The sequence below is a fragment of the Vipera ursinii genome (genome assembly GCF_947247035.1).
Source record: "Vipera ursinii genome assembly, chromosome: 1".
Taxonomy (NCBI): domain Eukaryota; kingdom Metazoa; phylum Chordata; class Lepidosauria; order Squamata; family Viperidae; genus Vipera; species Vipera ursinii.
This window is the reverse complement of record NC_139512.1, coordinates 272,670,667-272,695,532: the sequence shown is the minus strand read 5'-3', so window position 1 is coordinate 272,695,532 and position 24,866 is coordinate 272,670,667. Positions and strand designations below refer to the sequence as shown.

Below are 24,866 nucleotides of genomic sequence, written 5' to 3'. Positions count from 1 at the left end.
ATTGGACTCGGAAACGGAATTAGTTAAAGATTGTATGATAAAGTGGGCACAAAATATTCAGGAACCAATTGCGCTGGATACTTGGGAGATAATTTGGGTCAGAAATGTTAAATTTACTCAGGCTCAAAACTTAAGAGAAAATTTTTATAAAATGTTTTATAGATGGCATTTGGATCCCAAGAAGTTGTCTAATATGTATCCTAACTTGCAGTCTAAATGTTGGAGATGTGGTAGTTTAGAAGCCACCTATTTTCATATGTGGTGGACTTGTAGAAATATAAAAGCTTTTTGGATTAAAATTTGGTGGAACATTCAAAAGATTTTTAAGAGGAAGATAAAGTTTTCTCCGCAATTGTTTTTATTGGGTATTGTTGTAGATTGTGAAGTTAAAGAAATTAATTTGATGTTGAATATGATAACAGCAGCACGGTTACTGGTGGGACAATATTGGAAGAAGGATAGTTTGCCTACTATAGAAGAATGGGTGTTTAAAGTTTCGAATCTTGCAGAAATGTCTAAGATTTCTGCTTACTTGAAAGATCATTCACAGGAAAGATATATTTCAGTTTGGAGGAGATGGATAGATTATATTCAGAATAAATATGGGACTAAAAAGTTCCATTTAGCTTATGAGTAGATTTTAGAGGGATATTGTTATCTTAGTGTTAGTACTTTGTATGTATCTATGTTAAAGGGGAGTTAAAGCACATTATGAATTTGGTTAATTGTATATTATGGATAATTCTTATTTAGAATATGATTATTATAACTATAATCCTGTATTTAGCTCTGGGAAGTGGGGGGGGGAAGTGGGGTGGTTTGGGGTGGTGGGATTTGGGGATATGTTGTAAAATCTTGTTTCTGTAAAACTCTAATAAAAAAAAATCACTTAACAACTGTCTTGCTTAGCAATGGAAATTTTGGTGTCAATTGTGGTCATATGTCGAGGACTACGTATAACTGTGATGTAGAATATGGACATCCATGAAATATTTTTTTTTATTACTAGACATACGGGAGAATAAAAATTAATATCCCTTGGCCCATGATATACTAAAAAAACCTCACTTGCAAAACATCTCAAATAATTTAGAAAAAACACTCAAATTCACCTAAACTGTAGTAGGTTCAAGTAACAATTGGATATCCAATTTTCAACTCAAAGCATCAGTTTCTTTTTAACAATGTGAAACTGAATCTATCTGAAGCTGTATTCCAAGCACTGAAGGATGCAGGTATTTGCTTGCTTTCATGCTTGCCCATTTACTACTCTGTACTATTGATAAAATCTCTAACACATTATTTTGAACTGCTACAATTTGGTAATTTAATCTATTCCCACTGAACTGAAATATAATAAATTGATACATTTCCTTACATTTAAAGAATCACTCCTGCGTTCAACTCTGTACAATTACATCTGCTATTACAATCTTTTACAGTAAGGAACCATAAAAAGATTGTAACATCTTGATCCCCAAAGGAAAATACAATGTATGTGGCAACATCCTCATATTCCCGCAAATTCGAGAGAGTGAAAATAACTTGATATAACCGAAATTTTCTGGCCATTTCAGATGCTTAAACTTTTGGTTAAAATTTGGGGTATGCTAATTTTGAGGGAGGGACCTTTCTAAAACTGAGCAATGGCTACAGGCATCTGCCTTGGAAGGTCCCTAGCCAAAACATAATACAGGTAGTCCTCAGTTAACAAAAGTAACTCAGACCTGAATTTCCATCGCTAAGTAATGTGGTAGTAAAGCATGACATGACTGTGCTGCTTAGTGATGGCAGTCCCACAACATCGTTCAGCATATCATGTGGTCACCATTTTGACCTCTTTTTAGTTTCCTGACTTTGTCACAAGCTAGCAGTGAAGGTTGCAAAGAGTGATGACATGATGCAGTAACATTGTGAGTTGGTTGCCAAGCACCTGAATCACTATCACATGACTGTAGGGATGCTGCATCAGCCAGAACTTCTGAGGAGCAGTTGTAAGTACCACTCATTTAGCGCCATCAAAGGGTCACTGAACAAGTGGTTCAATGTAGACCATAAAAAAGATTGTAACAACTTGATCCCCAAAGGTAAATATGTGGGCATATTCCTCATATTCCCACAAATTTGAGACAGTGAAAAAAGCTGCAGAAAAAAACCCTAGACATACAGTAATTGTGATGATCTTAGCAGTATTCCAGAATCAGCACTTTCCAACACAAATTGTGCAAAATGCTTTGATCTCAGTAAGTTTATACCTTCAAAACCTATTCATGCATGTCAAGAGATATTGTTCTCAGTATTCCAAACACTTCGACTGGGCTGCTGTTTTACAGTTTATGACAGAGTTAAACGTGTACGTATAATTTTTCTTCCAACTTAACCAATCAGCAGCACATTTAGGATGGATACGGTAACATGGAATCAGAGTTTTCCTAAGAAAGCAGCAGTTAAGCACATAACCAGATAGAAGATTGGTATAAGTGCATGAACTACTGTATCGCATAAACAAGGGCTGATCAAGCAAGTTGTGTAAACTCAACAAATCAAATGGTGATTTGCATGTGTATATATTGTCTCCATACTTGCAACATTAAAGTTAAACTCCTGAGATTAAAGTATTGGACTGCATGTGTCTGTGGATGAGTGTATGCACACGTTCTTGTCGCTTACTGCAACAGTAATGTCATTCATGGAATCAAGAAACTTCCCCAAATCTTTTCTTTCCTCTACTTTTCATAGTCAGCAACATGCAAGCAAAAACATCAGCAAAAAGCAGCAATTTGCTTTTTACTGGATTTGATCCCTGACAGGCAATCTACCAAAAGAATAAATAAACAAGAGTTACAATCTTGCTGACTAGATGAAGTGAAATGCCTACGTACATAAAGATTAGCCAAGGGGATGGTCTCTTTTTCTTAATTGAATATACCAAGGAACTTTGTAAGAGCGAAAGGAATTACAATGACCTCCAGGCTGCCTGGCTTGTTCATCTTAATCAAGGTGTCTGTTTATTTTCAGACTGGGGGCAATAAATGTGAAAAAGAAAAGATTATTACCTGAAAGAAGGCAAACCTGCAAAAGATTATTAATTTATTATATCCCACTCCTCTTTCAGAAAGTCAAGCTGGCATATATAACACTACCTCCTTCAATTTTTCTGGCAACAAAAACTTTTGTTAGAGACAGAGTGACTAGCCCAATATCACCCAATGAATTTCCATGACATTGTGGGCTTGAATCTGGGTCTAACAATTCAAATCTCTACACCATCCTGATTCTCAGTTAAACAGATGAGTTTTTCTATCCTGTTATGTGGTGGATCATGATCTGAAGAACAGAAAAAAAATAGGTAAATGGGGATATGTTTCTGATATATTATAATCTACACTAATTGTTCACCTTTCCTTTATTTGACATTCTCAAAAAGTGTTTTGAAGATAAATAACCTCGACCAATTATCTTGCAAATTACTATTCAGCAGTTACCAAAGTTTCAAAATCAATAAACAATAATATGATAAATTATTACTTTGTAAATTAAATAACTGATGTAACTGAAAATTTCTGGCCATTTCAGATGCTTAAACTTTTGGTTGAAATTTGGGGCATGCTAACTTTGAAGGAGGGACCTTTCTAAAAAATGTGCAATGGCTACAGGCATCTGCCTTGGAAGTCCCTAGCCAAAGCATAAAACAGGCAGTCCTCAGTTAACAAAGGTAACTCAGACCTGAATTTCCATCCCTAAGTAATATGGTAGTAAAGCATGACATGATATGACTGTGCCACTTAGTGACGGCAGTCCCACATCATTGAGCATAATATCATGTGGTCACCATTTTGACCTCTTTTTAGCTTCCTGACTTTGTCACAAGCTAGCAGTGAAGGTCACAAAAGGTGATGACACAATGCAGTAACACTGTAATTGTGAGTTGGTTGCCAAGCACCTGAATCACTATCACACGACTGTAGGGATGCTGCATCAGCCTGAGGAGCAGTTGTACCACTGATTTAGCGCCATCAAAGGGTCATTGAACAAGTGGTTATTAAATGACGATACCTGTACAACATTTATATGCAGAGATCTGCAGAGCTGCTTCACACACACTTTTTTCAATATGAAAAAAGATTAAAAATACACAGAAATAAGAAGGAAAAAGAAAATGGGAAAGGGACCATCAAACGAAAATGCTGCAAATCAATTCAAGCACAGGGACTTAAAAACTTTATATGTAGGTTATATTTTTCATTTTGTTTTATTCATAGAGAGCCACAATTGGCAATAATATCAAATTTATTAGGATACAGTCGTGTCCTAATACCTCCGTATGTGTGTCTGTGTGTGTGTGGGAGGAATAATCAATATTGCAAATCAAAATCTTCATATATAGTATGGTGGATAAATCAATTTCATAATCTTTATCCAGTCTGACTGGATTTAATTGGCAATAAATGTTCTATAAAAATAGAATAGGAATAGAAATAATGAAAAATGCTGTTTATCTTTTCTAGAAATTATGAACAGGCTCTCCAACTGTATTTCCTCTATTATCTCTTCTACCAACAACCTCTGAATTGTTTATAGGTTTTTCTCTCAAGATTTTAACAAAACCATTTCTAGTTCTAGAGTATTGGAGTTATAATTTCTATAATTATATTTCTTGACTCTTTCATACTATACTTGTACTGGCAATGTACATCTGTGTCAATGTACTGGGTTTTTCCCCCTAAATCTCTTTGTTATAAAGACTTAAAATAAATAAATAAGTACAGAATTGACTAAAGCAGCAAGACAGAAATCACAATCATTCACACAAAAATATTACCTTGTGTATAGGCTGCGTCATCAGACCCCATGCTCAGTTTTCGTGCTTCACTAATCCTATCGACATGTGCTAAAACAGGGTCATTAAGGTGTTGGATACTTTCTGTTTCTGCAAAGTGTTCAGGAAGGTTTAGGAGGTTTGTAGGTTCAAAAGTTGGGGACACCACTCCCGGTGAAACTGCAGGGGGTTTATTCGGAGAAACAGTAATTTTAAAAGTGTATTTTGTATTAGGCTGGGTAACCACTACTCGAGGAGAAGTGGCAGAAACATTGTTTCCAATTGTTCTGCTTTTGGGAGGGTGGTGGTGAATAAAGGCAGGTCCCATGCTAACCTGACCAGACATATTCCTAGACGTGGTCGTCACTCCTGGATTTGTTGATATGAAGAGTGTGGGCTGATTCCGTACAAGTTGTTCATCACCTGAAGAAGTATTGGCGGAAATGTACACCTTTGGCTGACTTCGTGTAATTATTTCATCAGTATTTGGTGGACTGGCAGCTATGTAAACAGTGGGTTGACTTCTACTTAAAGTCTGGCTGTTGCTGGAAGAGGAATTTGTGGATGAGCGGGGACCTGTAGGACGAAGTTTTGATGAATTATTTCTTTGTGGTGGTTCAAGTTTTATTTCAATTTGGTTTTTACGAGGTCCTGTTGATATATTTTGGATATTATATTGGCTCTGGGTTGAAGAAGACTGTGAGCCACCAGATGAATGAACTGTGGGTGCTTGAGGAGTTGTAGGAGAACTTATAGGCATATACACATGAGAGGTCTGATGGCCTTGTTGGATTGACTGAGCTGACTGTTGTGATGAGGTATGTGTCAAGGAACTGGTTGTGGGCAAAGTTGTCCAGGGGTTTGAATGTGAAGGCTGGTAGTTTTGTTGAGAATGCATAGGACTGAACTGAGACATCCAGGCGGGATTTTGCTGATTCTGGCGAGTTGTACCACTTGGATTTGTGATATAAGGTCTAATGTAGATAGAATTGCCTTGTGGACTGTTTATTGGAGGTACACCATGTATGTGCAAAGAAGTTGGGGTATTCCGACCAGGCTGAATATTTGGAGCTAAAGTTACCATAATGGGGTTAAATCTAGGTATTTGTTGAGCCAAACCAGATCCTTTACTGCCCAAGTGAAATCCAAAATGTTGTCCTGAATTGGAAGTACTAGGAGTATTAGATATGCCAAAGAATCCCTGTGGAACTTGGACTGGAGCAGTCTGTGGTTCTGGATGACACAATTCGCTGTTGGATAAGCTGGTCTGAAGGTGTCCATCACTAATACTATGAGTTAAAGTCCTACTTCCATTCATTCTACTTCCTTCTCTTCCATGGAGATTCACATTCTGTGATTGCAAATCCAAATTAAGGGATGTCATGTGATTTCGCAGATTGGAAATGCCAGAATCATCTGAAAAACCAATGTCTCCTTCACCGTAGAGATATTTTGTGCTCTCCTTAGAGAGAACTGCACAACAGGCATCCAAGTTATTATTATTCTGTAACAAATTTTAAAATAGGCATCACTAGAAGTCCTATAGTTTTGTCACAATTATTTAAGAACTTAACAAAATGCAAGCTTTCTGACATATAAATCTATTTGAAAACAGGCAAAAGAGGAATAAAAAAGCTTAGAAGAGAAACAATAAAATAGTATGTATCTGGGATACAGCTAAAGAAAGATTGGTTAAAATACTATGGCTTCAAATATTGTACTATCTTTCTTGGGAGTTAATAATACTGAACTCAATTAGCCTTCTTTCTTTCTTATATATGTTGGGGTGTGTGTGTGTTCAATTCCCTGCAGTTGTCTTGCAACATGTAGAAGTGGTTTGCTTTTGTCTTCTTCCTAAATCTGAGAACAACTGACTCAAAGTCATTCAACTGGCTTCATGCCTAAAGTATGATTATGACTATAATTCATGATCTCTTGGTTTGTGCCTGGTGCCTTAACCACTACATTAAACTGCAGTTTAGGGAGAAGACTATAGTAAGTGGATGAATATAACGAAGTATATTTCTATTGCAGCTAATTATCTTCACCAATCTTCTCATTAAACCTTACTGCCAGAAAGATCCATAACGGCATTTTAGTTTGGGTTAAATGCATGCTTGAGTTTAATCTCAATTTCATTTTAAAAGTTATCTCTATATTTTCTTACATAGAAAATATTTTTATCCAGTACCACACTACTTTTGGTGATAGAAGTAAAAACGCAAGGCATGAGAAATTAGCAGCACTACCTGGAAGGTCTTGAATGTACAGGGTATTTGTGTATATTTCCACAAAGATTTAAAGTTGATTTAAGTTAAAACCCCATAATTTGAGGAAAAATTGAATGTGTTAATTTTTAAATATAGAATGACCTAGTAATAAAAATACAAAAAAGACATAAAACTTGTACATAGTATTTTAATTAAAAAATTATTTTGTGTATTAATACCTACTAATAATATAGATACAGAAATGTCCTATTGATAACTACAATTTAAATAATATAAATATAAAAAAGAAGAGAGTACTGGGCCACAGTACCACTATAAGGGCCAAATTTGAAGATGAAAAATAGTTTAGCAATGCCACCAAATCACAACATCAACATTCTACAGCAGTGACTCTTAAATTGCAGGTAATTTGTGCCTATCCTAGGAGTAACGGAGCAATTTGTAATTGCTTTTTTTAAGTTGAAGATCCATGGATCTTCAGTGGGATAGCCACTGCAGAGAGGCTTGTTTTAGTGTGGGTAATCATATTCTGGGACTGGGAAAAGGGGTTAATTGGATCAAACAGTGTAAGAACTATTATTTTATCGTCTTAAAATGAATACTTACTGTGTACTACCTATCGGCAAACTGGATGCTGTAATATAAAGCAGTGGTTCCCAACCTTTCCGGCTTTGCGGACCAGCAGTGGCGGCAGCGGGAGAGGGGGGAAGAGAGAATGGTTTTGTGCATGCACGCCACTTGCACAAATGGAGCTTCGCATGCTTGCCTGCCGCTTGCGTGGCCTGGTTCCCAACAGGCCGCGGATCAGTACTGGGCCGCGGACCGGGGGTTGGGGACCTCTGCTATAAGGGATACATGAACATAATTTAACCAAGTGAGAAAATAAATGCTATATGAGTGCCTTTTAAAGAGATCTTTATGAAACATATTAAGCATATATTTTTAGATCTGATATCCAGCAGTTTAAAATGAAATACAAAACAAAGCAGAATCAATCAACTAAATAAAGTGCAAAGCAAGAAAAGCAGAACTAAAACTATTAAAAGCATACCAAAAGAAAACAAATGATAATATTCAAACTGGGACAGGAAAATGTATACCAAAGAAAATATACATTTAATAAGTTAGGCAAAAAAGACTTCATGACTAATTTTTAATATCACAATATTAAAATGCCTCCAAGTAGTAACAACATAGCACTGACCTGTAACATGCATCTGGACACAACAACTTCAGGTACCTCAGGAAATTTTTGGCGCAGGTCATTTAAAACCTGAAAATCAATTTGCTGGCTTCCTTGGGCCATTCGTATGTTGCCTGATCAGGACGTTTGTTCAATGGGCAGTTCCAGGCCTTAGTGTGAAATAAAAATCATCTCTTTTGTCCTAGCATTTTCTGTAAGCAAAACAAAGAAACTTAAGTAAATCACTTAATGCATTTGATTACAGCATTCTCAATGTAAGCTTTATAATCTATAAAGAACAAAACAAGTTGATTAGTCACAATCTCCTCTGCTAGCAACTGCCTCAGATACAGACTGTTCCCAATTACTAGGTGATGAAAATGTAACTTTGCTACCAACGCCTCCATATAGAACAACAAAAGCCTTCAGTTTGAACTTCAATCTAGTCAGTTGCAGGCTGCAGCTGACAGAAGGGTTCTAATCAGGATCAAAGGTCGTAGAACTGAGCTTGTTAATTTAGGGTTAGCACTTTTTAGAGAAGCAGCTTAGGAAGACATACAATAAGATTGCTTAAGCCAGGGGTTCCCAACCTCCGGTCCGTGGACCAGTACCGGTCCATGGCATGCCAGAAACCTACAGGCTCTGGGCCTGCCTTCTGCCCCACTGGGTCCCACAACCTTGGGCTCTTGCCCCCATCATGCCTCACTTTCCCAAAGATCAATTTTCCTAAGGAGAACCAGCCAATCTGCAGGGTTGTGCCATGCCAGAAGCAGGTGCCATTCACAATCCAAGAAATATAAATGCTCACAAAATGGCACCCATTTCTGGGACAGCACCAGGCTGTCGCAGTTCTGGCAATTCTTTTCAAAAAGACAACTGGAGCAGGCTGTGTGAGGGAAAGTAGGGTGGGGGACCCAGATGGGTGGGAAGTGGAGCAAGGGGTGCCTCAGAAGATGGAAGAAACTCAGGGAGGTCTGGGGCAGGCCAAATGTGAACTGGGGAAGTGCTGCAGTGCATGGGCTTGCACTGGGTTTCCCCTAATCTGAGGCACCGTGTATTCCGCTTACTGACTGTAACAGGGAGAATAGGGTTTGTGATCATTAAGCAAGATGTCTCACTTAATGACCACCATGACTTACAGACATAATTGTGGGCTCAGTTGTGGTCGTTACTGAAAGACTACTTTTATTAACCAATTTTATTATGTTTGTGATTAGCAAGCTTTCTATGGCTGAAAAGTAAGCTAATCCATGTTTCTCTCTCTTCATACACAAATGACTAAATACATTTCTGAACAATAGATAACAGAGCAAATATTTGTACATTAGTAATTTTTGCATGTAGGTTTGTAAAATGAATGTACAGTCCAAAGCTGCACAGTAACTTAATTATGTCATTATGGCCAGGATCTATGCAATCATGGATCACCATTTTCAAAGTAGACATTTTTTTTACTTTGACAATAGAACTGTGCCCCCTTTCTAGAGTCAGCCCAACCAGACAACTAATGCTGGTGAAAAGCAGCCAATTGTTAATCTCCTCTAGCCACTTTCAGGAGATTAAGCTGGGCTGAAGCTCAGAAGCTGGAGTTTTTCTGGAAGGCTTTGAGGGCCTGAAACCACATATTTTATTTGGGTTTTATTTGCCTCACTTTTTATATTTATCACATTTCTACAACTTATTAGCAAGAAGCTTGTGATTGTGTCATCATACATGTTTTTATCAAAAAATAGCAATGTTGTGGTAGTATCATGAAAGTTTGTTTTAATGTTCCTTATGGTTTGATAATATTTACCAAACATTACTAGGAAGATTCTATTTAAGTTGATGTTATAGTCACAAAACATTTTAGTATAATAAATTTATTCTACATTACTACACTGTTCTTTTGTTGGAGTGCTAACCTTTATCAGAGAGACACAGTCTAATGATCAAATGAAGCAGCTTTTTCTACCCAGTATATGCTGGGTAGCAATATAAGAAAACTGTAATATTACAACATGTAATTTAAAAAGAAAATATTTGGAAGTGTTTCATAAGTTTAATCAATCAATATGTCTTATATTCAATATATGGAGAAAACAAAAAGTCTTCAGGAAAAGTTTATTTTTTAAAAATGTAGTTTTCTGCCACACTTACATATATCTTTCTACTGGTCTTGATATAAATTTGTGTAAACAAGTAGATATCAGTTATTATGACAAATGGCTGTTCAAATTAATCTTCTTTAAAACATATAATCTTCTGCTATTTCAAGACATTTTTTCCACTGACTATACTGTATATAATAAATACCATGTTTAAGAAACCTTGTTCTAATGATAACTGCTAAAGTCACCAAAATTAAGAATTCCAACATACCAATAAAATGATATAGTATAAACAGATTTTCAGTTGAACCATTCTTTGAAAATCAATAAAAATGTTTTTATATTAGCTAAACTTTCAAAAATCAACAATATAGCAAGAACTAATCTGCTGAATAAATATTTCATTCCATCTATTAAAATGCTTATAATTACAATACCTAATCCACAAACATTCTACTGTCAACAAGTAGAGACATATAGTTTGTAAACAGTGATTTTTAATATTTTATTAAAATTTATAAGATTAAAAATACAAAAATAAATAAAAGAGTTAAAGAAGAAGAGGAGTGCAAAGAAAAAGAAAGAAAATAGTAGTGACTTTTATCAGTGTGGTAGAATATCAAAAAAATTACAACCTCAATATTTTGCTTTATATTTCTAAATATTTCAAGCCATTTCTGTAACAACATAAGTCACTCTAGTCGTCAAAACCTATAATAAAAGTTTCTTTTATTTTCTGTTTTGAGCAAAAAATCCAGAAGCGGTTTCCGAGTAGAAACAAAACTAGACAGGTTCTTCTCTTTTAATTAAAACAGTTTTGCCATTTCCACCAATTACATTATAAACACTGATTATGATTCCCATATATTCCAGCAATACACTAACAATAAGGTAAACCATAAGCAAAACACACATGCATACCAAGCACTACTGTACACAACTTTTATAGAAATCTGTACATAACTTATGGCTTTCTTACCCGATTACTCTGGAACATGACTACACAGGATCAGTGGAAAGATGCTGATATGGGCAATTTTGTCAAGCACTTTATTTTAATTTTTTTGCTTTTCTAGAGGTCAAGAGGATGCTCATGAGAGATGCCCTCCCAATCACTGGAAAACTCCCCAAGTGCTTACCAGGAAACCTGCTGAATTCACCAAATGTGTAGGATGGGATCCTCCTCACTAAGCAGAGATATGTAAGTCTGGTTAATTCCACTGTCATAAAGACAGTTATTTTTCCATGATAGTGTAAAAGGATCAGATCATGACACATCTGCTCTGAAGGAAAAGCTAGATCTAGAGTGTAATGAGCCACGTGGGTCAGGCCAAGGATGAGCTGAAATGACTTCACAGTTGTCATGGTGGCCATCAACTCCCAAGATACCTCAAATTCTAGAAAGGGGAAGTTGAAATCAAACAGTACTAACAGGGTATAACCACCTCTAGCTGGTGAGGAATGCTGTTCTGCCAATGTTACTGTTAATTTCCGACATGCCAAATATGGAAAAAAATGTTCTGAAGCTTTTCTCAATCCATAGTTATGTACTATAATTACAGTATATAAGTAAATTGCAAGTGCATGTAACAGCACATACTACAATGTTTACATATTTCTTAATATATAGAAACTAGACACATACAGACTTCACATTTATGCCTTCAAGTCATTTTTTATTTCTGTTCCTTGCAGTTCTATTAACTACATTTTTCAGATGTGGCTCTTAAGACATTTTACTGTATTAGTCTCTTGTAGCCCTAAGCTTTAAGAAAAGTCACAAATAAAGGTGTAGCTTCCAAACATACTTTTGAATTTTAAAATAATGATAATGGTATTAAATGTTTGGTAATTTATCAAACAATTTTTATATAATTTTCCTCAGAATCTATGTATTAAATAAAATGTTAATAATTTTTATATCAAATTACCATATTCATATTATGCTTATCATATCATATTATGCTCATCATTCAATTCAATAAACAATAAACATATGATGTTCATATTATATTCATATCCTGAAAAAATACAGAAAAAACCAGTTTTAATTTTGTGTGCCTGAAGACCAGCATTCAATTAAGACGATTCTATACTTAAATCAACAATTAATTAAATTGATTTGTTTTAATCAATTAAAACATTTATTAAATGAAAATTTGTTGAGGCTAACAATTTGAAGAGGAAAAAATGTGGACTAAAAAACTTATATTTTTTTCTTTTAGCAGTAGAACATATTGTACCCGCAAAATGATAGTATTTACCAAACAGGGCTGAAAGATCAAATTACACCTTTGTAATTTGGTTTCCAAAGAGGCTGTTTAATACAAAATGCAGATGGCTCAATACAAGAAGTCACAAGACTTTAAATATTTTTGAATTAGAAAGTCATATCCTCTTTACTCGCAAGTTAAAGAAATAATCTTAAGATGGCTAGAATTTTTCATCATTTTTTCTTTTTTAAATTATTACTTTTGAAAGATTTGGAACTGCTGAAAGGACTGTGTTGTAAACTTTCAGCAGTTACAACAAGGTTCCACACCCATTTGCATTATTCAGGTGACTCTGAGGGCACCATAAACCTCCAAGTGGCCTTTGGACCCTCAGGAAAAGTACTAACAACCAGATGACTGCAAGGAATATAAATCCTTCCGTCCTCCACCATTCAGTCAGAACTGAAGAAGCTTCTTGGATGAGAAGCAAAATGACTCCAAGGAAAAATAAAGTCAAGTTGCCTTTTGAAAAAGCACCTTTGAGACAACCATGACCTGGATGACTGGAGAATATCCACAGGCAATCCCTTTCATAATATCCATGTAACAGCCAGACCTTAACAGAAAAGGATGCCAGGAAACAATATACACTTCACAAAATATTCCTATTGTACCACAGAGGTTGTGCAGAAATTTATTTGGCATGGAAAATTTAGAATGATTTAAAAATGGGGAAAAATCACTCTTATTAAATTATAAAAAGGCACAATTAGTACTTAGAGAACAGTAATTTTATGCAAACCTTTTTTTAAAAAAAATTACAGTACTTGAATACATGTATACTGTTTGCCAACAGATTCAAACTTAGTATTATATAAACTTACTTTGTAGAAAAATCCAATTTAAAAATAAAACATCCAGAAATCTTACGATAACCTAATAGGTTTAGGTTTAGGTTTATTCAATTTCTATACCGCCCTTCTTCCGAGGGACTCAGGGCGGTTAACAGGGCATATATAAATAAGTAACAGTACAAAAATTAAAAAGAGATTAAACCAATGCCCAATTAAAATACAATAACAATAAAATAATAAAAAACCCGTTAAAAAGACCCTCCCCATCAGGCCAGACCAGCTAGTTCAAAGAAGTGGGTCTTCAGCCCGCGGCGGAAGGAGCGGAGGTCCGGTGCCATCCGGAGCTCAACCGGCAGTTGGTTCCATAGTGCCGGAGCACCCACAGAGAAGGCCCTCCCCCTGGGGGCCACCAGCCGACATTCCCTGACCGGAAGCACCCTGAGGAGACCCTCTCTGTGGGCACGCACAGGGCGGAGGGGAGTTGACGCCATGTTTGAAGACTTAGCCACAATGTATTTAGATGGTGTTAAAGACAGAATCACACTGCTTCTCTATGGCAGACACCCCTTTATAGGAGTCTCTCCCTCCAAAGTCACATGTAACCATTAGCATGTTATTATTACATTAGCAAATCAAGGCTGTAGAGTTTCAATGAATCATTGATCCCTAGTGATCATGAATAAGGGCATTCATCTTCTATATTTAATGTTAGGGTTTTATTAATGGATTTATTAAATAAAGATATATGGATGCTTTATCAAACAATTCTGGAAAGCTAACAAAGCATAAAAACAGAAACATACATATGAAAACTGTAGAAAAGACAATTAAAAGGTGGCAGTTAAAAACAATCAGTTCCTCAATCATATAAGATAAAAAAACACAAATTTGACTCTACCAGCATCCTACAACCTGCGAAAAAAGCCAGGTTTAAAATCTTTTGAAAGTCCTCAATGATTATGTTTTATTTATAGTTATTATATGCTATCTAGAATCCTCTATGAGTGGGGTGTATTATAAGCCTTGTAAATAAAAAATATACTGAATTTTTCACATACAAAAAAATTCATAGCTTGAACAATTTTGGGATCTATACAACTGAGGAACAGTATAGTTTTCATAAATAAGCAATAGGTTTCAAAGAATTCCTCAGTCAGAAAGGAGATGCAACTTTTTTTGCTGAATAGTCATAAATATAATCTTTACTGAGCAAATAATCCCTATGGTTACATTCCAAAACATTCTTAACAGCTGCATGTGAAGGTAGACTTCAAAGTTTCGTGCCCTATTCCCTTTTTTTTGAAAGAATGAAAGTAGCTATTATTTCCACAAAATAAGTATATATATTAGAAAAATGGGTTGTATTAAATGAGGTGGTATAGTTATTTTTTGTAAACTGTTAGATTTCAACCAATTTAAATAATGGAATTTTCTTTTTTCTAACTTTCCAACTTTTCCAGCTTTGAGATTCTAGTGAGTCATGTTGAAAACAAAAACAAGGAGCAATTAAATAAATTTAAATGTCTGTACACAAAACCCCTCTAACTTCAAACTGAGAGGCCCTGAAAAAGATTCCATCCAGGAAATTACTTTTATATTAGTTAAACTTACTTTTCACTGCCCTGACTTGGTTCACTTATTCCTTCTACATAAATATAATTATAATACAGGCAAAATTACAGAGAAACTTTATGTTTATAATATTTGAAAACTACTGACCCCAAAAATTGGGGGGGGGGGGAAATCTAAGGATCATATTCAGGAGTAAAGCAGTATAATTTATGAGTATAATTTCAAATAGTATATTTTATTACAATCAGTGTTTTTTAATTCTACTATTGTTTATAATCCAGGAAAAAAAATGAGTGAAAATATCCTAGTAAAAAACTAGGCCCTAATAACCTAGGGTAATTTCCCACCAGTGTTATGCATCAAGAAAAACCACCTAGAAAAGAATTAGAACTAAGAACACAGGCTTCAGATACATGTGTGGATCTGAAAATCATGTAAAAATCACATAATAAGGTAAAGGTAAAGGTTCCCCCACACATGCGTGCTAGTCGTTTCCGACTCTAGGGGCCGGTGCTCATCTCCGTTTCAAGGCCGAAGAGCCAGCGCTTGTCCGAGGACATCTCCGTGGTCATGTGGCCGGCATGACTAGACGCCAAAGGCTCACGGAACGCTGTTACCTTCCCACTGTGGTGGTCCCTATTTTTCTACTTGCATTTTTACGTGCTTTCGAACTGCTAGGTTGGCAGAAGCTGGGACGAGTAACAGGCGCTCACTCTGTTACGCGGCACTTGGGATTCGACCCGCCAAACTGCCGACCATCTGATCGACAAGCTCAGCGTCCTAACCCACTGAGCCACCGCGTCCCTTAATATAATATAAATATAATATATTATAATAATATAATATAATATAATATAATATAATATAATATAATATAATATAATATAATATAATATAATATAATATAATATAATATAATTAATATAATATAATTAATATAATATAATAGTGCAATAATTACAAATGGATTAATGCCATAGTGAAGTTTATCCTTTAAAACAAATGTATATTTCCATATTGACCCGTATTAGTCAACTAAGCACAATTTCTTTAGAATAGAGCTAACACACAAACACACACCCAACATCTTCTGATTTTAAAAAGCAAACCTTTTGTGAATACAGATTTATTCTAAATTCAGTCTCATGGGAAGTGGAACAAAAACTTCCTATGAAGGATACAGGTTTGGGATTACTTCCCGAAATAATACTAGGTGTCAGAAATAGCAGTCTCCATTTCAAATATGCACAATACTGAAATCAATTTAGCTTTCCAGGCAGAATTTAAAGCCATGCCATACATTATGTTTCCAATAATGTTCTACTGTGACAAATTTTCTAAACGGAATTCTACTTTTATTTCTTCCATAAGCTACGCACCTGTATATACAGCAAAGGCCAGTTCCTAATATTTTATAACCCTTATCCACAGCATCTACATATAAAATAATTCTAACACCAACCCTAATATTAAAAGAATACTGGTTTATTTCTAAGTGCCTGCAAGATCCATTAGCTTTAAATATTTATTTGCATGTGGAGAAGTGGTTTTTCCCTTCATTTTTCTTTTACAGACTGGTAAATATGTTTGGTAATAAAATACATTATAGTTAGAGAAACATCCAAAAAATAATTATTGATCAAGTAGAAGGGCCAATATTTCTAATTTGCACTCACCACAAAACCACATGCTACTGACCACCAGTCTACTTAATGATTTTACAAGTGACTAATATAGTAGAAAGAATACATTATACCATATACCATATATCAGTTTAGACATTCATACAAGGAAATGGGGATCAGAGATGATGTTAGATAGTAGATGTTCGCACCCCCTCCTATCTAAACTACCTAGAAGGGCTTGAACAATAGATGGATAAATAGTGGATCTAATGGACATAGAGAAGTTTTTAATGATTAGAATTTATCCTGATATATTTAAATTATGTGAATATTCCAGCATTCGTATTATATATTTCGGATTATTTCAAAACCTTAAACATAAGCATTTCTAAACCTGAAAACAGAATTCACCTTCCTTTAGTTGGATTCACTCCAATGTATGGCCAATGTTCCTCAGCTTAGGAATCTTTCACAGAGTCCAGTTTTATCTATTTCCTTTTGGTGTGCAAACAGTAAAAGTTGTCCTCCAATTAGGACAACAACTGAACCCAACATTTCTGTTGCTAAGTGAGACAGTTAAGTTAGTTTTGCCCATTTTTTCAACCTTTCTTGCCACAGTTGTAAAGTGAATGACTGCAGTTATTAAGTTAGTAACATGGTTGTTAAGTGATCTGGCTTTCACGTAATCTTTACTTGTCAGAAAATCACAAAAGGTAATCACTTCCTTCCAGGACACTGCAGCAGTCATAAATATATTCCAGCTGCCAAGCATCCAAACTTTGTTCACGTCACCATGGAGATGCTAGAACTGTCATAAGACACTTTTTTTCAGTGCCATTGGAATTTTGAATGGTCACTAAACAAACGGTTATAAGTCAAGGACTAGCTGAATTCAGGAAACAAAGACAACTATTAGGAAGGAAGGAAGCGCTGGGTATATTTCTCAAATGCCTGAAAAAACCTTGTTCTTCCACTAGCTGAAGGAACAGGATTGAGCAAATTCAGCTTTTTTAAAAGTACCGTGGGTTAACAAATGTGTACAAGATACACACAGAAACACACACACGTAATCAAATAATAACTGCTTGCAAAATTCTGGCTCATCAGAGTTGCCAGGCAGTATCTGTGGTTGCCCCAATTCCTTCCCAATTGTTTGGCAAGAACAGAAAAGCATAGATCATCTTTTATTTCTATATTATGCAAATAGTTGGAAATAGTGAGATTCTAGCCATTTCTGTATTTTGTTGAAACAAATGTGAATTATTCCACAGCTCCCCCAAATTCTCAATGATTCAGAAAAACAATATTTGCCTTTCAATCTGTACCAGCATGGCTGTTTTTTTCAGAAACAATATTTTACCACTTCTATCCACCTCAACACTCTTGGCAAGACATCCCACCTGCTTTCCAGAAAATGAGTAGGATTAGTCACTCTGTGCCAGGACTTAAACACAGTAATTATTTACAAGTGCAATCAGAAATACTAAGTTCCATCACAGAACCAAAGCTTCCACGTTAGTTGCAGTGGGCAGTAATTGTTCAACTTGATATTACTTGGTTTCTGTTTAAATTCTAAGTTAAGAAATTATGTAAACAAATTTTATTATTGTTTGGTACTCAATAACATATATATGCCAACAACTAATATTCTGGCCTAAAAAAATTCATTCTTTCCCATCCAAAAGTTATTGATATTACCTGCAAATGAATACATAACCTTTATTATATTTTGTCAGAACACATGTAAACTCCTCTGCACCTTCTGCTATTATGTAACACAATATTAAATACAAAGAAGCAAAATATCTAAATATATCCAGGATAAAACAAGCAACATTCAAAACACAAAATTGCACAGACTTTGCTCTCATATGGAATGGTAGCCAAATTACAACATAGGTATGATCCTTAAAAATGTTCACACTCCTATGGAATTTATTTAATTATGCTAAGAAAACTTTACCATTTACCACATATACTAAATTATAACAGTTTTCAAATTTCTTCATATTCCCTAAAAAGGAATAATAATCAGGTTACATTTCTTTCCATTATTTAGAAATAAACATATATAAACCTACTTAATTTCTATTAGATGTTATGGGCAATATTCAGAAATAGATTAACAAGATTTATCCACCAGCCAAAAACCTGAAAATACAGAGTGTGAATAAACACATACAGAAGACTTGTTTATACAATCTGTTTCTGAAGTAGTCACTCATGAATTCACTTATGTGCAATTTATTTACACATTAAATGAAAGAAAGGGTGAGATGAAAATGCAAAAGGGCATTCAATTAATCCCTTTTTATAAAGTTGCTGTGGAAAGAAAAATCTTCATCAGGAATCCAGTCCAAGTTGGGAATAAACAAAATGGAGACTGCTTTAGAAAGAAGGTTGCAGTTTATTGAAGAGCAGAACCACAAGACATGTGGCTCTGGAGCAGCTGGGAGTGGTGGGTTTTTATACCTTCTTGGGCTTTTGTGTTTAAGATTTTTCCTGTTCTTGTGGCTTTGTATTTCCTATGTCATGTACTTTGACCTGAGGTGCAGTGTGCCCTTTTTGGTATTCTAATGGTGGGTTAATCTTATTATGTTCTAAAGGTCATGTCTTTAGATTTTCAGTGGGGGATGTAGATTTTAAGGGTCTTTTTAAGGTCTCTAATCCCATCAGCTCCAAGCTTCCCGGCTCCAGTTTTTCTGAAAGGATTATCAAATCTGCATTTCTACAGAGCTGGTTTCGGCTTGGGGCAGAGAGGCTTCAGGTGGTGGTGGTTTCTGCCTAAGATTTTATATTGTTCCTTTGGGAAAATATAATATTCTGCCCTTTTAATATTCCACAAAATATTTCCTTCTCGGGAGGTGGATGCTGTCTTCCTACATTGCCTAACAATAATGTAGGAAAATATAGGAACCAATATTTTTATCAAAACCTATGTAAGGCTTCATGTAAACACTCTACCTTTTTGCTATAGCTTCCACTTTTTAAAAACATACCATAATATACTCTGAGAAGGGTGAGTGAGTTAAGTAGTACAGTAGAAAAGAAATAAAAAAATTAAGGAAAAATGGAAGAAGTAATTGCCCAGACATTGCCCAGACAGAAATGCAAACATACAAATAAACAAAAAAACAACCCCAACACTGAAATAAGTCCTCAAAAATTAAAATGATAAGTTTAGGAAATTCTGTTTTTATCTCAAACAAAAACTTTCAAAATTCCAGATATTACCATTCCAATTTTCAATTTTCCTGTAGGGGAAGAAAATACTAAATTGTGGGTTTCAATAAGCATCCTATAAAAATACACAGTTGGGCTTTTCCACAAAAACTGGCAAAATGAAACATTATAAATTTAAGATAATGTTTTAATGGCATAAGTTATAGGCTAAAATATAATTAAATATATCTTTCAGAGTAAACAAATGGGTTTCTGTAATTCTCTACATGCAGACTTGCACAATGAGAAGAAAGGCCATCTAGTTCAGCCAGATGGTTCCAGAAAGCTCGCTCACAAGGAAATAGAAGCAGCAGATCTCTGTAGTTATTGCCCCATAGGAAGTGCTACTAAGAAATGTACTACTGCCTCTAATCTTTATACAGCCACTGCTACCAGTGACTTTACATATTTATTCTTTCCCTTTAAAAGCCACCTAGGATGGTAGCTAATAACATAAATAATGAACGACAAAAGAAAAGCGGTAATATTAAAAACCACAGCAGCATTATCATTAAAAGCTTTTGTCTAGTATGAAAAGATAATAAAGATTATGCCAGGTGTATGTGGTTACAGAGGAAACTTTAGAATTGGAGGTTCCAAATGTTGCTTCTCAGCCCCCTTAACCACATCTCCCCATGGAAGGGCGCTCCCAAGGCAGGCTTTCTGAAAATGATCTCAGGGTAAAGGAAGGTACAGGAAGAAGAATTCCTTCAAATTCAGAAGTATCTCGAGCTGTGAGAAGCTTCATAAACCAACACCAAGACCTTAAATTAGGACAGCCAATGAACTAGATATCATTCATTAGTTACAGTTATGTTTTTTTTAGCAATAGAGAACAACTTTGCTTTATTTTCTATGTAATAGCCTTTCAGATTCTCAAAGCTCATTGTCATACAGGTGAAACTCGAAAAATTTGAATATCGTGCAAAAGTTCATTTATTTCAGTAATGCAACTTAAAAGGGGAAACTAATATATGAGAGAGACTCATTACATGCAAAGCAAGATAGTTCAAGCCGTGATCTGTCATAATTGTGATGATTATAGCTTACAGCTCACGAAAACCCCAAATCCACAATCTCAGAAAATTAGAATATTGTGAAAAGGTGCAATATTCTAGGCTCAAAGTGTCCCACTCTAATCAGCTAATTAAGCCATAACACCTGCAAAGGGTTCCTGAGCCTTTAAATGGTCTCTCAGTCTGGTTCAGGAGGAATCATAATCATGGGGAAGACTGCTGACCTGACAGTTGTGCAGAATACCATCACTGACACCCTCCATAAGGAGGGAAAGCCTCAAAAGGTAATTGCAAAAGAAGTTGGATGTTCCCAAAGTGCTGTATCAAATCACATTAATAGAAAGTTATGTGGAAGGGAAAAGTGTGGAAGAAAAAGGTGCACAAGCAGCAGGGATGACCGCAGCCTGGAGAGGATTGTCAGGAAAAGGCCATTCAAAAGTGTTGGGGACCTTCACAAGGAGTGGACTGAGGCTGGAGTGAGTGCATCAAGAGCCACCACACACAGACGGATCCTGGACATGGGCTTCACAACAACGTCAGAAGCGTCTTACCTGGGCTAAAGAAAAACAGACCTGGTCTGTTGCTCAGTGGTCCAAAGTCCTCTTTTCTGATGAGAGCAACTTTTGCATCTCATTTGGAAACCAAGGACCCAGAGTCTGGACGAAGAATGGAGAGGCACACACTGCAAGATGCTTGAAGTCCAGTGTGAAGTTTCCACAGTCTCTGTTGATTTGGGGAGCCATGTCATCTGCTGGTGTTGGTCCACTGTGCTTCATTAAGTCCAGGATCAACACAGCCATCTACCAGGAGATTTCGGAGCACTTCATGCTTCCTTCCACAGACGAGCTTTATGGGGATGCTGACTTCATTTTCCAGCAGGACTTGGCACTTGCCCACACTGCCAAAAGCACCAAAACCTGGTTCAATGACCGTGGGATTACTGTGCTTTATTGGCCAGCAAACTTGCCTGACCTGAACCCCATAGAGAATCTATGGGGCATTGCCAAGAGGAAGATGAGAGACATGAGACCGAACAATGCCGAAGAGCTAAAGGCCGCTATTGAAGCATCCTGGTCTTCCATAACACCTCAGCAGTGTTACAGGCTGACAGCTTCCATGCCATGCCGCATTGAGGCAGTAATTGCTGCAAAAGGGGCCCAAACCAAGTACTGAGTAGATATGCATGCTTATACTTTTCAGAGGTCCAATATTGTTCTATGTACACTCCTTGTTTTATTGATTGCATGTAATATTCTAATTTTCTGAGATTGTGGATTTGGGGTTTTCATGAGCTGTAAGCCATAATCATCACAATTATGACAAATCACGGCTTGAACTATCTTGCTTTGCATGTAATGAGTCTATCTCATATATTAGTTTCCCCTTTTAAGTTGCATTACTGAAATAAATGAACTTTTGCATGATATTCTAATTTTTCGAGTTTCACCTGTATAATCTTTTAAAGCTAAAAATGGATAGGTTTTTAATGATTTCTCTCAGAACTTATTTTGAGAATCCTGGAAATCCTGATTCCTCTCTTAAAATGTGACACCCAGAACTGTACGCATGAGAACCCCATGGTTCTCTGTGGAGCTCCGGGAGATGAAGCGTCGGAGACGAGGTCTAGAGAGCGGTTGGAGATCCAGCCGATCCGAATCCGACCGATTGCAGTTAAGAACCTTTATAAGGTCTTATCTTGCGGCGATAAGGACGGCGAAGTCTAACTACTTTGCCACCCTTATCGCGTCCGCAGTTAATTGCCCGGCCGCCCTGTTTAGGGTGACTCGCTCCCTCCTTAACCAGGAGGTGAGAGAGGATCCCTTGCAGGGACGAGCCGAGGAGTTTAGTCATCATCTGGCGGACAAAATCGCTCAGATCCGGACCGGCCTGGACTCTGACTGGGCAGAGTCTGATGTGGAGGAATCAGACGGTCTTGAACACGTTATCTGGACTGAGTTCGACCCTGTTTCCCCTGATGATGTGGACAGGATCATGGGGAGACTGAGCACCACCACCTGTTTGTTGGATCCGTGCCCCTCCTGGCTAGCTTATGCGGCTCGGGAGGGAACACGAGGCTGGTTCCATGCAGTAATAACTGCTTCTTTGAAGGAGGGTGTCTTCCCTGCCGCCTTGAAGGAGGCGGTGGTGAGACCCCTTCTCAAGAAGCCTGCTTTGGACCCGGCTGCTTTAAACAACTATCGTCCAGTCTCCAACCTTCGCTTTTTGGCGAAGGTTGTTGAGAGTGTGGTGGCGCATCAGCTCCCTCTGTTCCTGGAGGAAACTGATTATCTGGACCCGTACCAATCGGGTTTCAGGCCCGGACACAGCACGGAGACGGCATTGGTCGCGCTGGTAAATGATCTCTGGAGGGCAAGGGACAGGGGTTGCTCCTCTGTCCTGGTCCTATTAGATCTCTCAGCGGCTTTCGATACCATCGACCATGGTATCCTGCTGCGGCGTCTCAGGGGGTTGGGAGTGGGAGGCACCGTTCTACGGTGGTTCTCCTCCTACCTCCAGGGCCGCTCGCAGTCGGTGTTGACGGGAGGGCAGAGATCCGCCCCGAGGCCTCTCATTTGTGGAGTCCCTCAGGGGTCGGTTCTCTCGCCTCTCCTGTTCAACATCTATATGAAGCCGCTGGGCGAGATCATTCGTGGTTTCGGGGTGGGGTATCACCAGTACGCTGATGATACCCAACTTTTTCTTTCCACCCCGAACCAACCCAGTGATGCCCTCTCCGTGATGTCCCGGTGCCTGGAGGCGGTTCAGGTCTGGATGGGGAGAAACAGGCTTCGTCTCAATCCCGCCAAGACTGAGTGGCTGTGCATATCGGCATCTCGGGTTAACCAAGTTATTCCACCTCTAACGATGGGGGGTGAGGTGTTACCCCCCCGTTGATAGGGCTCGCAACTTGGGCGTCCTCCTGGATTCACGGCTCAATTTTGAAGATCACATAGGAGCCGTGACCAGGGGGGCTTTTGCACAGGTTCGCCTGGTGCGCCAGTTGCGTCCCTATCTGGACCGAGACGCCCTATGCACAGTTACTCATGCGCTTGTGACCTCCCGTTTGGACTACTGTAACGCTCTCTACATGGGGCTGCCCTTGAAGACCACTCGGAGGCTTCAACTGGTGCAGAATGTGGCCGCGCGAGTTGTAATGGGGGGTCTCCCGATACTCCCATGTAACACCTCTACTCCGCGAGCTGCATTGGCTTCCGGTTGCCCTCCGGGTGAAATTCAAGGTGCTGGTTATCACCTATAAAGCCCTACATGGCCTGGGTCCGGGGTATTTGAGGGAACACCTGCTGCCGGCATCAAACGCCCTTCGCCCAGTGCGCTCCCACAGGGAGGGTCTGCTCAGGGTCCCGCCGGTAAGAGATTGCCGGCGGGTGACACCCAGGGATAGGGCCTTCTCAGTGGGAGCGCCTGCCCTCTGGAACCAGCTGCCGGTGGAGCTGAGGACTGCCCCGGAGCTCCAATCATTCCACCAGGGACTGAAGACCTGGCTCTTTGAGCTCTCGGGCCCAGGCTGAGGAGAAATTTATTTTAATTGGGGTTTTTAATAGTACAGGGTTGATTTAATATTTTTTAAATTGGTTTTTAACTTTTGTATGGTTGATTTTTAACTCCCTGTAAACCGCCCTGAGTCCTCAGGGAAAGGGCGGTATATAAATGCAATAAAATAAATAAATAAATAAATAAATAAATAAATAAATAAATAAATAAATAAATAAATAAATAAAAATGTATTTTTGCTAAGACTGTAAGACTAACAGAACATATCCATAAATACCAACTAGCAGTCAGAAGACATGAAAACTTTTAATTTCACAGACTTAACCATAATTTCAACTGAGAAACTGTTGACCATCCTAGACCAAGCAAAGTCCAAAAATGCAAGAAATTTCTACAAGGCTGGCATTCTGACCAATTCTCCATCAATGGACACACATAAACAATATCTACATACTGTGCGAAAACCAACAAACCAAAAAGAAAACAAAAAAAGACCAAAACAACTTCTCACCAGCAATCAACACCCAG

The 24,866-nt window shown here is 37.4% G+C and overlaps 1 protein-coding gene across 2 annotated transcripts in view; it reads right to left on the bottom strand.

Moving 5' to 3' along the window:
• The window catches only part of TAB2 (TGF-beta activated kinase 1 (MAP3K7) binding protein 2), a 50,579-nt gene that overhangs the window by 13,657 nt on the left and 12,056 nt on the right, over window positions 1-24,866 (bottom strand). Inside the window, exons 1-3 of one of the 2 annotated variants that reach the window (XM_083349522.1) lie at window positions 8,255-8,402; window positions 7,657-7,892; window positions 4,823-6,323 (exon numbers count right to left, since the gene is read on the bottom strand). In XM_083349522.1, the coding sequence (XP_083205648.1) occupies window positions 4,823-6,203 (1,381 nt within the window). In that variant the 5' untranslated portion in view covers window positions 6,204-6,323; window positions 7,657-7,892; window positions 8,255-8,402. Of the gene's footprint in view, window positions 1-4,822; window positions 6,324-7,656; window positions 7,893-8,254; window positions 8,446-24,866 lie in introns of those variants that run through there. The other variant, XM_083349521.1, reaches the window with a different exon arrangement.